Source organism: Podarcis bocagei (genome assembly GCF_964188305.1).
Source record: "Podarcis bocagei genome assembly, chromosome: 13".
Classification (NCBI taxonomy): Eukaryota; Metazoa; Chordata; class Lepidosauria; order Squamata; family Lacertidae; genus Podarcis; species Podarcis bocagei.
In genome coordinates this window covers 20,723,789-20,736,647 of record NC_138138.1, presented here as the reverse complement: position 1 = coordinate 20,736,647, position 12,859 = coordinate 20,723,789, and the positions used below count along the sequence as shown (strand labels likewise).

At 45.7% G+C, this 12,859-nt stretch overlaps 1 protein-coding gene and 1 long non-coding RNA gene across 4 annotated transcripts in view; one reads left to right on the top strand and one right to left on the bottom strand.

Annotated features, from left to right (window-relative positions):
* LOC308571397 overlaps window positions 1–1,145 on the top strand; it is a 32,579-nt gene extending 31,434 nt beyond the window's left edge. For both annotated transcript variants that reach the window (XR_014001382.1, XR_014001383.1), the window contains exon 3: window positions 1,042–1,145. This is a non-coding gene — a long non-coding RNA (uncharacterized lncRNA). The remainder of the gene's footprint in view (window positions 1–1,041) is intronic.
* COL1A1 (collagen type I alpha 1 chain) overlaps window positions 1–12,859 on the bottom strand; it is a 46,247-nt gene that overhangs the window by 29,465 nt on the left and 3,923 nt on the right. The window contains exons 5-22 of one of the 2 annotated variants that reach the window (XM_081166075.1): window positions 12,196–12,288; window positions 12,017–12,085; window positions 10,903–10,947; window positions 9,777–9,830; window positions 9,468–9,521; window positions 8,865–8,918; window positions 7,914–7,967; window positions 7,277–7,330; window positions 7,125–7,169; window positions 5,776–5,829; window positions 5,581–5,625; window positions 5,222–5,275; window positions 3,878–3,976; window positions 3,726–3,770; window positions 3,543–3,641; window positions 2,423–2,476; window positions 2,209–2,316; window positions 1,075–1,128 (exon numbers count right to left, since the gene is read on the bottom strand). In XM_081166075.1, the coding sequence (XP_081022201.1) occupies window positions 1,075–1,128; window positions 2,209–2,316; window positions 2,423–2,476; window positions 3,543–3,641; window positions 3,726–3,770; window positions 3,878–3,976; window positions 5,222–5,275; window positions 5,581–5,625; window positions 5,776–5,829; window positions 7,125–7,169; window positions 7,277–7,330; window positions 7,914–7,967; window positions 8,865–8,918; window positions 9,468–9,521; window positions 9,777–9,830; window positions 10,903–10,947; window positions 12,017–12,085; window positions 12,196–12,288 (1,134 nt within the window). The remainder of the gene's footprint in view (window positions 1–1,074; window positions 1,129–2,208; window positions 2,317–2,422; window positions 2,477–3,542; window positions 3,642–3,725; window positions 3,771–3,877; window positions 3,977–5,221; window positions 5,276–5,580; window positions 5,626–5,775; window positions 5,830–7,124; window positions 7,170–7,276; window positions 7,331–7,913; window positions 7,968–8,864; window positions 8,919–9,467; window positions 9,522–9,776; window positions 9,831–10,902; window positions 10,948–12,016; window positions 12,086–12,195; window positions 12,289–12,859) is intronic. The other variant, XM_081166076.1, reaches the window with a different exon arrangement.

Below are 12,859 nucleotides of genomic sequence, written 5' to 3'. Positions count from 1 at the left end.
GACTGCAGGAGTGGGAAGACATGAAAGCAACTGGTGTTGTTAAACAAGAGCTGGGAGCAATGATCATTCATCTGGGGGCTTGAGGGTGAGGCTGCAGTGTCTTCAAAAGGGATGGCGTGTGATGGTATCAGATGATTAGGCAACCCCTGCTGGCCCCTATAAATTTCCACAAGACTACCCAGCTCCTTCAGGGAGTTTTGGAGGGAGGTGGAGAGCAGATTCACTTAGTGCAAAGGAGCTCCTTAGCTTTCTATATTTGCTGGACAATTAGACTTCCATCTTAGAGATCTGGGAGCATGCCTGCCATAAACTTATTCAGCAGGAGCTTGGCCAAATTCCCACTCAGCATCCACATCTAAAATGGGAGTTGTATGACGTTAATTCGAGCTGGAAGCTTTACTTTTTACCGTATTTTTTGCTCTATAACACGCACCCGACCATAACACGCACGTAGTTTTTAGAGGAGGAAAATCTGTAGGCATGCCACCCGTAAGCATTCCCTCCATAACACGCACAGACATTTCCCCTTACTTTTTAGGAGGAAAAAAGTGTTATGGTGCAAAAAATACGGTAATTTTTTTTTTAAAAAAGAAAATTGCTATTTTCGATGTTTTTACTTTCACTAGCCCTACTATCAGCATTGGCAGGGCAGGAAAGAAATGAAAGAAATTGAGAACTAGTCATGTTTTGATAGCATTAGAACATGTGCAGAGTGCCGTTTCTCAACGTTGTGAAAATCTGCTCAGGCCACCTGAGATTAAGGGGAGTTCCAAAGAAGAAGACTTTCTTTCCATCACCCATTTAACTCTTTTAAACTATTCCTAATGTAGGTAACGGCTAGCAAAAATAAAATAATATCCAGTAGCATTTAAGATTGCTCCAGGCTCCTTTCTACTAAGAGAACATTCCATCTCTCGCTGGTTTAACTGTCTCTGCCTTGACCCACATTCCCAGAGCCTTATCTGAGGCTTCCCACCTCAGCCCATTGGAGTGATGCCAATGGATGGAGAGGCCATTATTTTTATACCTTTTGTTCTGTAGAGAAGGAAGTGACAGCGTGAGACTAGAACCTACCTTGGGACCAGCAATGCCATCAGATCCGGGGAAACCACGGCTTCCGGGAGCACCCTGCGAATGGTAAGGAGGAGAACAGGTTAATGTCATATACACAGCACTGGGCTCTCCCATCAAAGTGGACAGGGAAAATAAACATTGATTGGCCAGAAAGGACCAAAAATACAAATCCTGTGGGGCAGAATCACATGCAGATCAAAGAAAGTAAATTCAGATTCAGGATAATCTTGAGAATCTCAGAATCCTAGTTTAGGGCCCAGGCTGAAGACAGGACCCCACACCTGCCAACCCCATCTCAAAGCAGCAAGACACAACCCACAAATAGAGATAAGGGGCTGAAAAGGTGTGCAAAGAGTTGCAGGTAACTCAAGCGAAAGTACCGGATGGCATATTATAAGAGGGAGCAAAGAAACAAAAGTAAACAAGGAAAACTGTCTAAGTGAGAGGGAAGTTTGGATTTGATCAAATGTTTGAAGTTCAAAACACAACTGATGACCTGGCTATATTGCAGCGGTCTTTTGACCTCAAAGGTCTCAGTTGTTTTTTATTTCTCTGTATGAAATCAATTCTCGTGGGACTGCCCTGGGATTCCAACTTGAGAACAGAAAAGAATGACGGTGTTTCTTTTTCTAAATTCAGCCGTGGATGATTCTTAAGGCAGTGATCTGTTAAGTGAAAAGGACAGCGATGTTCTGCCCACCTCCGGGCCTAGACAGTGCTTCCTCGTGGGTTTAAAACACTCCACGGTGAACACATTGTACCAATTGGGCTCCCATCTTAGACACCTTAAGAGGCAGTTCCTAATAAGTGGCAAAGGTATCTGCAGATTCAGTTTTCTTTGAAGTGCTGCAGCGCACTCTATTTTTGCAACAGCTTTTCCCTGCAGAATAGCTCTCCTCTGACTCACAGAGGCTTCTTGAGGCTGCCTTTCCAGACTGCTTTGCTTTCATTTGTAATTTGACCCAGCAATTCCTAACTAATCTAATAATGTACTGTGAGTATGTTAGACAGATACATGGTCCGTGCACAAATTAGTCTGCTTGCTAAGAGGGTGTGATCTTGCTGCCCGCAGTTAAGGAGAGACTAGTTTTGGTTCGGGAGGGCAGTAATATGGAGAACAACGTTGGTACGTACACGTTCACCAGCAGGTCCAGGCAAGCCAGCGGGTCCAGGCTCACCACGAGATCCTCTCTTGCCTTCCTCACCAGGTGGACCAGGGGGGCCTTGGACACCAGCGGGGCCCTGGAAGATAAAAGGAAGGAGAGGCAAGCGTTAACAAAAGTGAAAATGAAACAAGAATAAATGCACCATTTTAGAACTACACATCCCAGGTGAGAGGAATACTTACGGGTTCGCCTTTAGAGCCAGTATCTCCTTTGTTTCCGGGAGCGCCAGGTTCACCCTAAACGTATTAGGAAGAGACAGAAAACAACATGATCACAAATCTCGTTCAGCACAAGGAAGGCAAGAATGAATCCTTTTTTCTACGAGAGAACAAGGGGATGTGGCTTCTCTGAGATGGCTTTCAACATGCATCTGTTATCAAGACTTAGAATTGCAGAGTTGGAAGGGACCCTGAGGATCATCTAGTCCAACCCCCTGCAATGCAGTTGTCCCATACAGGGATCGAACCTGCAGCCTTGGAGTTATCAGCACCATGATGCAACCAGCTGAGCTATCCAGGCTGGCAATCCACAGAGGAAGAGATTTGATAAGATGCTGATGCATGTGATTATGGGCTTGGGCCCTGAATAGAAGGGACAGTTTAGAGCAAACTTGGCCCTCCAGATGTTTTGGGACTACAATTCCCATCATCCCTGACCACTGGTCCTGTTAGTTAGGGATGATGGGAGTTGTAGTCCCAAAACATCTGGAGCGCCAAGTCTGGCCATGCCTGGTTTATAGGAAGCAGAGTCAAGGAAAGGGAACTTGAGAATGTAATCGTGAACATGCAACTTGATGTAAACCTCCACCATATGAGAGTTAACAATGGGGTTTGGTAGAAGGAGCGGCCTGCTAAATAATCTTGGATACTGCTGCCCTTAAAAAAGAGATTTGCACACCATCGCCTACCATTTTGATACCTTTATCCTACCTGCTACACAAATCTAGCTGCTCTGGAATACTGTCATTTTCAGAATTTTAAAACCCAGTGTATTATATGATGCCAAGGCAGGAAAGCTGATATTATTGGTAGTATTGGAGGTCATGGCTTGAAAAAGACTAAGAAACAGTGCTTTAGCTATTAAACAAGCACAGTCGGAGAGGATATGCAGAGGGCGGTATTTCCTGAATTAATTATGTTATGGTAGGCTCCTCCTTGCGTTCTCTCAGTTAGGCTAAAGAAGTCTGGGTTTCCTGGATAACCCACCCAGATGCCTCTATTTCTAATTTCTTCAAAGACCTCTGAAGGCAGGCACAACTTAAATGATGAGCCAAAAGGTGAGGGGAGATCAGGTGAGACTTACGCTGTTACCCTTGGGACCAGGAGCGCCGCTGGGACCCTGAGGTCCAGCTGGGCCACGAGGACCGGGGAAGCCGGGGGCGCCAGAAGCTCCAGGAGCACCCTAGGAGAAAAGAGCAACACTGGTGAAGCAACTGGGAAAGGAAGGCATTGGAGAAGACAAGAAAAGCGATGGGAGGGTACTTACAGTTGCACCTTTGGCACCAGGTTGACCATCAGAACCGGGGTTGCCCTAAAGCAGAGGAGAAGGAGGAGAGAAGAGTCATTATGATGATGCACCTTAGAAAGTCCTGAAGCGCATTCGACAAAAGCCAAAAATCGGCCAGTAGCGCAGCTTACAGAAGGACCAGCAGCGCCAGCAGGACCAGCGGGACCAGGTTCACCACGAGCACCTTGTGGGCCTTCACTACCACGAGCACCTTGGGGACCGGTTTCACCCTGTGCAATAAGAGAAAGAAGAACAAGGGACATAAGCACTCTTCCACAGGTATGGTGGCAGCGTCTCCCTGTCAAACCACACCATCCCACACCCAGCCCTTCTGAAGCTTCACAGTTTTGTCTCGTTGGATCAGTACTACAATGCCTCAGGCCTCCCTTTGCCACCCTGTCTCTCAGAAATCAAGAGGTTTGAGGCCTGCCACCTGAAGAACACTACTTGGTCCTTTTGAGGCGGGCTGTTGCTACAGCTTCTTTGGGGTCTACCACTAAGTGCTTATGCTGCAGGAACTTGGCAGTCACCAGTCCTTTACAGACTTCCATCTTGCTGCTCTGGGAACACCTGAACCCTATAAGCCACTCCAGAGGTTGAGCAATGCAGTGGCTTCCCTCCCAGACCAACATTGCTTGTTGTATGTGAAAGAGACGCTGGAACAGTAAGCAACATTGCGAGCACCTCTCAAGTAACCTCTAAGCTTCAGACATTGCTGGGTAGGATGAAAAGCTGCCACTCATGGAATTTAAGAACTGGGCCCATGTAGATGTGTCAACCTCCATTCTTGAATGAAGAGCTATAATTCTAGACAGAATACAGAGACTCAGAGGGAGGAGGGCCTTTCAAACATTATGAGGGCCATGGCTTTTCAGAAATAGCCTGTGATCTTTCCCACAGAAGACTAAGGTGCTTGTAGCTGGTTTGGTAAGAAATAGTTCATCTAGAGCTGGTGCTACAGAGCTTTTCATCTAAGAAGGGGAAGTGGAAGACTGTCTCTCCCCTCCCCCCTTTTAAAAATATTATTATTATTATTATTATTATTATTATTATTATTATTATTATTATTATTAACAATAGACTGAGAAATCAAGAAGACCAGTGGGATCTGCAACAAAATGTTGCAGTCCGTCCACAATTCCAGATACTCCATTCTACTTCATCACCTGCCCAGATTTCTGTTCTTCACACCCCAACAGTTTGTTAGCATTCTGTGCCGAGTCTGCACAGTCATTATTGGTTGGTATTTTAATTTTTTTTTAATTTTTACCTGTAAGAATTTCCCCCTAAATATTTTTGTACACCTGCAAACACTGGGATTCTCCAGATACCTCCCTCTTATGCACTGATGGTGCAATGTTGGCTTGCATGAGAACTGGCACCTGAGATATTGATAGAGTCTAAACCCAACAATTTTTGATATTCCTGATACAAAACAATTGCTTCTGAGCATCAGTGTCGTCCGGTGTCTTTACCTTAGGGCCAGCGGCACCAGGGAAGCCAGGGGGACCAGCTGGACCAGTGGGGCCCTGAAAGAAAGAAAGAAATGGCAATTATAGCATTTTCCTTGGAGTCCCAAATTAGCAACCTCTTAACATTGGCCAACTCCACCCCAGAGGTTTGGTCTGTGATTTAAAATGTCAGGGAAAGGGAAACAAGAGTCAAGGCCTTCCATCCCATGGCTGGTTTAATTACAGAGTGTTGTCCTGCAAATTCCCATTTAGGATACGGAGTCTGGCAACGGCCAGTGTTTGTCTGGCAGGACAAACCCTCTCCACAGGAAAATAATCACCACTTGAGCAGAGAAGAAACTGCAGGTTGCAGGAATACTTACTGGGGGGCCAGCAGCACCGGGGGCACCATCATTACCACGAGCACCCTGTGGTGAACAAGAGGGGAAGAAAGGCCTTTCAGTTACTGCCACCTCTCCAGGCCACACCAGACCTGGAGGATGCTACACCAAGGATGCCTTGGTACCAGTTGCATCTAGCCCCACAATATGTCCCTCAAGACAAAACAATGTACTTACAGCAGGGCCAGAAGGTCCAGGGCGGCCTCTCTCACCGGGAAGACCACGTGGGCCCTAGGCATAAGGAGAAACAAGTTTAGTTTAGGGGAAGGTAGCTTTGATCCATGCCCTGTTACCATCCACCCAACCTTTCATTAGCCATTCATTAGCATCTACCATTTCTAATGCCTCTACTGGTGTTAAGGGGTTCCTTCATTCCCCAGGGAGCCATAAAGTGAGAACAAAGACTTTGTATATGCCAGCATGCCTTGCTTCTTCGTGTCTTTGCTTCATACCTCTCAAGCGCCCTCAGCTTAAAATTGTTTATTTTTATCTACCCCCTCATTTCTTGATGTAATCCCCTCTGACTCATTATGTATTCTTGCTCTCCTGAATCTGGCTGCAACTATACGCAAAAGGATGATAAATGCCACAGTGGAATCCTTTAGACCAAGCAAAAGAGCCTTTGCTCTGTAGCTTTCGCCACCCGGATGCTACAAACACCCATGACGTCTGCCCTGCTGTCTGAAATCTCACACAAACATAGTTCTCTGCAAAGTAGAGGTGAGGAACTCACAGCCCTCCAAAAGTTGCCGAGCAACACTTCCCACCCTTCCTGACGAAATGGCCATGGTGACTGGGACTGATGGGAGCTAGAATCCAACCACATCAGGAGGGTACCTCGGTTTCCCCAACCCTGCTATGAAATAATGCTTCATCTCGCTGGATCTTTCTCGTTGTATTCTTTTATGTCAAAACACTCCTGTCCCTCATGTAGGTTGCTACTGCCATACTCAGATGGAATTATTGTGTTGTCCTTTGGGGTTACTGCATGTTAACCATCACATGGAACTACTTCACCTGAAGGGTTTTCATGAACAACATATGAAAGGAAGCATACTGAACTTGGACGCCTTCAGACAAATTATTTCCACTTGATTCTCCACAAAGCATGCTAGGAATCAAATCCATCCTCAGAACACAAAGGATGTAAGGTGTGTTCACAGTAGGCAGAAACCAAACAGAGATACCTTATATTGAATCGGACCATGGGTCTACCTAGCTCAACATTGTCTATGGGATTGCAAGAGGCTCCTGAGGATCACAGACAGAGCTTTTGCCCATCATCTGTTCCTTGTTCCTTTTAAGAGGCTAGGGATTGATCCTGGGACATTCAGGGACACAAAGCATGCACTCTCCCAATGAGTAAGTCCTCTTACTTCCCCCCTTTTGGTGACTAGGAATTTTCCTTTCATCATCATCCTTTCACCTGAACAAATCAATTTCTGCTAATACCCTGCCTATGCTTGTAAGATTTGGAAAGATTGTCTACCCATCAAAGCAAAGGGCAGAAGAACAATGATACTCACAACTTGTCCAGGAGCACCATTCTCACCAGGGCTACCAGGCTCACCCTGAAAGAGGAAACAGAGCAGACGTCAACACCCTGTTGCTGAAACAGGAGAGGATAGAATTAGATATAAACGGAAGGGGGGGCACATACTTAAAAGTGGACACTCACCTTGGGGCCAGCTGGACCAGCATCACCTTTAGCACCATCAAGACCGCTGAAACCCTAAAGTAGTGGGATGAAGGAATGGATGGCAAAGAAGAAAAGGGAACATTAAAATTCAAGTAGTTGAGTATAAAAAATGCAATGGGGTGCCTTAATTCTACATTTGGAAGGTTAGCAGCTCCTCATTTTACTGTTCAACTGAAAAGACTACAGGTTCCATATTGGCAACCATGCAAAAGCTGAGGAGGCCTGGGTGGAAGACCACCTTGGAACCAAGGATATGAATATACAAGATAATAATATAATGGTCAACTAGAAACACCTGAGTAGACATTTTTAAGGGTTCGTTTCATGCTCTTCTCAGCTTGGACCTTGGCTACCTTCTAAGATAAATAGTTCTAGGTGGGGCTTCACCCCAAGGTTTATGTGACCACATTGCTATTGTCACCTTCATGGCAGGCATTATCTAGTGGAGGTGCCATGATGGCAATGGCAGATGCTGTTTGTATTGTGATGGCTGTAAACCTTAAAAGCTCCAGAGGGAATGCATGTCTACTCCTAAGTAAATAATCTAGCCAGGGGACATTCTGAATTGCAAGATCCCCGAATTTCCTTGGTCATTGAGCTATTGGAGCACACTTACTCTGTGTCCCTTCATGCCTGGAAGGCCAGCTGTTCCGGGAAGACCACGGGCACCCTAAAGCAAGAGAACAAAAAGTTATTTAGGAGTCAGAAAAGAAGAAGAAAACGTGTCTCGCCTTTCTCGCCTTCTTTAGGCAAGTGGGTGGGACCTCTTCACACCAATAGCTGGTTTATGATTAGGACATACCGAATGTGCTTTTCATCAATAGCAACAACACTGTAGGACTCAGTTTAAAAGGGTTAAGATGTGCCGTTAAGGCAGATGGTGGCATATTTACTGCTAGTTTTGTGCTATGTCCTTACATCTCCTTGAACATCCTAGTTCTCTGTACAGCTGGGACCACCCATCAAGAGCTCAAAATTTCCAATCTAGGAAGGAGTCTGTCAGTGATCACCCAGTCTAGTGGGCAGAGTGGATGTATTCAAATGTGGGCTCCAAAATCTCACCCAGCCATCTTGAGGCCTTAGGCGCATAAACTGTTTCACAGTCAAACCTAACCACCTTGCAAAATTGCCGGGAAGGTGAACTAAAATCGGGATGCATTGCAATACAGCATTTGGGGTGGGAATAGGTTGTATGTCACCCTTCGCCAACCCCGTGTCCTACAGGTGCTGCCGGATTGCAAATCCCATCAGCCCCAGACGCCATCATGGCCAGTCGTGAGGGGTGACAAGAGTTGTAGTCCAAAATATCTGGAGATTGGAGACGGCTGTAGGGTGGGTTTATAAATGAACCATCCCTCTGTACCGAAGCAGGAATCGAAAAACTTAAGCTGCTTCTTGCTAATACGATCGTCGAATCTGCTCTTTCAGGCCGCCAATGTAAGACATTGCATCACTTTCCCTAAACAACAGGTTGTAATCTCAAGGCTCCAGGGATGCCAGGACAAGGAGCAGCTCTTCCTAAAAAGACAGGTGCTTGACAGCCGCCCCATGATGAGAGACATCTTACCTGTGGACCTTGGGCACCACGCTCGCCAGGACGGCCAGGTTTTCCAGCTTCACCCTTGGAGAAAGAAAAGGAGACAGGGTCTGAGCCAATGCTCAAGAAACAGTGCACTACGCGAGGATGAAAGACCATTGATTGGGGAACTGTGTTTGTAAAAGGGACTTGGACCTTGCATTAAGGTTTGCAACCAAATGGCCCTGTAACGTCAACAGGTGTTCCTTAAGGATTGGTGCTTCTGCTCAGCAGAAAGGGAGAAGCCAAAGAAAGTGGTAAGGGGCAAGGATGGATAAGGCCCAGCACTGACAAACTGTGGGGGTCTCCCATCAAATGCTGGTTTGGTGGGCTGCTTAGGAGTTCAAGTCACTGATTGCAGATAGGGCTTTTTTTATTTTTACACTGCGAGTTTTTTAGACCTGACTCGCTTTACTTGGAAGCAAAGCAAGGCAGGTGGATAAGTCGGCCAACTCAAGTCTGTAAGTTGAGAGTAACCTCGACACTGAAGTCAGTGATTTGTGTGGCTATTTGGGCACACTCCGTCTTTGGATAATTGGAAAGAAGAAGTTTCCGGGCCCCCCCCCACTCCGAAAAAAGACATAAGTCACTCACATCATCTCCATTCTTTCCAGGTGGGCCAGCAGGACCACGGGGACCCATTGGACCCTAGAGTTTGAGAAGAAATAGATGCATTAAAATCCTAGCCGAGTCGTCCCTGCTCCTATTTATAAGCCGGTTGAATTTTTCAAAAGTGGGCCAAAGAATCCCTAGTATGGAAACCTGCCTACTGCATTCGACATTCAAAAGCTCCCCCAAGTGGTGGAAAAAGAGAACTCCAAGGAACAGACTCCAAGGAGGCTGTTCAGCTTCGCTATAATAATACATGCAAGAGATACGGGAAATAGTTCAGATGGTACTCACAGCAGCACCAGGCTCTCCGGGTTCACCAGGGGGACCTTGGAAACCTTGGGGACCCTGGAAGATAAATCAGAGCATCTACATTAGATGGAAGGCAATGACCTACTGCACCCCTGTTTGTTTTGGGTAGACCATGATGGCCCACCTGAGTTTTGTCAGCCCCGAGTGCCCCCTTCCTTTCATCTCCACCTCCATGACTTCTGCTGTGCTGCTCTCCTGGCCTGAAGCAACTTCCTCTTCCCTTTGAACCTGCACCCCTCTTGGGCTGCTACAAAGCATCTCTTCTTGAACCACCTTTGTCCTATTCTGGCCTACATCCCAGTTTGCCCAACATAGATGCATAAGCTTCCCAGTAAAGGTCAGCTGGAGCCAAAGCTCACCAGTGCTGGGAGCTCAACAAAGAAATAGAAACAAGTGCCACTGTGCATGGGCAGAGTGTTCTGCAGAACATCTAGATTCTTCGTGTATCTTGGACTGGAGTTCAGGACACCTACATCTCCAGCACACACACACCCTCTCTCTTGTTCGAAGAGGCAAGCGATACATTACTTTGGTTCCTTTGCCTGACTTCATTGCACACTGTTGGTCTACCCGCTTTAAGAAGGAATAGTGTCAATAAGTAACCACCTCACACATCAATGTGGAAATGGTTATGTATTCCATGCCCCTTCTCTCATCTCTCCAGAGTTTCTGTGAATGCCTGTGAACATCCAGTCCTATGGAGTAGGCCTCTCAAGAGAGGACCTTATTTCTTCTGTGCAAAGAGAAAAGAAATCTGCTACCAAAGCAATCTCCTATTCTGTGCCAAGGATAAGTGAATTCTGTGACTCCAGAATTTATACAAATGAAGATTTGCATTATTATTATTATTTTCTGGAAAGAGACAAAGATGGCACAAAATCCTTGCTCTCCAGAGCACTAGAAACCCCACTAGCCCCCATTCCTCCAACCAAAGGAAGGAATAGACCAAAGGAAAGAACTGGGAATTTCTGGTTGGTGAACATTGTCTCAAGTACTGAGGTCCGTACATTTACAATGCACCTCTCTCATCTGAAATCCCAAATGCACAACCCCTTGTCTAAAATGTATTGAGAATTTGTTATTAAGATGGAAGCAAAGAAGTACTTACGGGAGCGCCAGGAGGACCAGGAAGACCACGGGGACCAGCTGGACCCTACAAACCAAAGTGAGAAGAATCAGTCATGTTTCCCAAGTAAATGAAATTGGAGCCATCTTGCCTTGACCCTTGTGGGTATCCATTCTCGTACTGCCTTGCTCTAACCATACATTCTTGACCTTTTCTCTTAACTAGGCCTCACTCTGACCTCCACCCACTTTTACGTCATTTCCTAAATTGTTTTCCCCCCATCTCTCTTTAAACAACCATTTCGTCTCTCTTGGTCTAGTGTTCCACATTGATGTTGGGGTATGTCTGTTTTTGTAGTTGCTATATGAGTGGTCAGCGTGTTTGGATACCTCCCAGCTGAGAGGCGTTGGGCTGCCATCAGATTTAGCCTAAAGTGAAACATAACACAAAATGGGAGGTTCCTGCAATGGAATAACTTCTGAGAAGCTATGAGAGACACTCAAAAGATTCCCGCAAGACTAATTGAATTTCTTGGTGGGGATTTGCTCACCGTTAAGTCCCCTGCTCCTTTTTCAAACCCGATTAACCGGTGTATTTTAAAGAAAGCGAGTATACTAACCCACACTGCTCAGCCATAAACTCAAGCCACTGTTGCCACTAAAATGAGTTTTCATGACTAACTTGTTCCACGGGTTTCACTGGGAGCTGCGTCTAACCAACTTAGTCTGGATCTAATGTTATATAACTAGATGAATCTCAAGTTCCCTTCCAACTCTATGGTAAACACTTAGGACCATAAAAAATTATCATTGTCATGATGCTTATTATTAGTTCATGGAACCCACATTCCATGTCCCTTTTCCTCATGGAAAGAAGCAATGCTATCCCTTAGTTACTCAGCTTTATTAGTGAGATGCCTGCCCGATCAAAAAGAATAAAGTTGGAGTATCTTTGATACTTCAGTTTCTGCTACTAAGAGCTCATCAGGCGGACATCAGTTAGCAACATGTACCTCCCTACCTGTGGCCTCACCATTCTGTCCTGAGATTAAGGAACCAAGAAGGCTGAAACAGACTCCTTCATTCATACTTCTACAATCTTCCCACTTTTCTCCTTCCACACTAAGCTCAAATCCACTGAGACCGTCAACACTTACCATTGGGCCAGGAAGAGCAAGGCCACCAGATTTTTCATCATAACCGTAACCCATCTGGGGAGCAAAGTACTGTAAGGGGAGAGGAGGAGAAGGAAGAGAGAAGAGAGAACGTGTTGCTGAGGTTCTTAAAAATGCATCCTCCGTGAATTGTTGGAAAAACATAAGTTATGGAGGCAAACCCAACTTACTCCGCCAAGGCCTGGGGGGCCTGGAGGTCCAGGGGGTCCGGGTCGGCCAGGAATGCCATCTCTGCCTGGGGGACCAGGAAGCCCCTGAAAACAAAGAGAGCAGGAAGTCACAGGTTAGCACCGTGGCAGTATATGGTGCTGAATGCACAAAAATGTATATGTTTCCTACAAAAGAGACACAAAACTTTCAGATTCCTGAGTATGCTAAAGCTATCCATTATTAGAAGGCAATATTAGAAGATCAAAACTGGTTTGGAAATTCCTCACACACCAGCAACATTTGAAGGGGGACCTTCTATTCTCCCACTCCCAAAATATGAACCACCGTGATGCTATAGTAAAGAATGCCAAAATGGCTGGGTCTTTTTGCAACAGCTTTGGGATGTTTAGTTAAAAGCTGATGTGAGCTGAAGAAATCCAAATGTTGTTAAAAAAAAGAAGCAAAGGGAGATTTGAATCTCCTTTCTGTAGGTTAGAGGGGGCGAGTGTTCTTTTAAACAACCTAAGTAGGCAGAATTTCTTTTGCGAATAGGAATGGAAATTTCAAAATGCGGCCAAAGAATATTTTGTGACTGTCCTAGTCACACACAACTACTTGCCACCAATTTTTCTGCCATGCTTGCATATTAATTTTATTTCCTTTCCCCTTTGAACT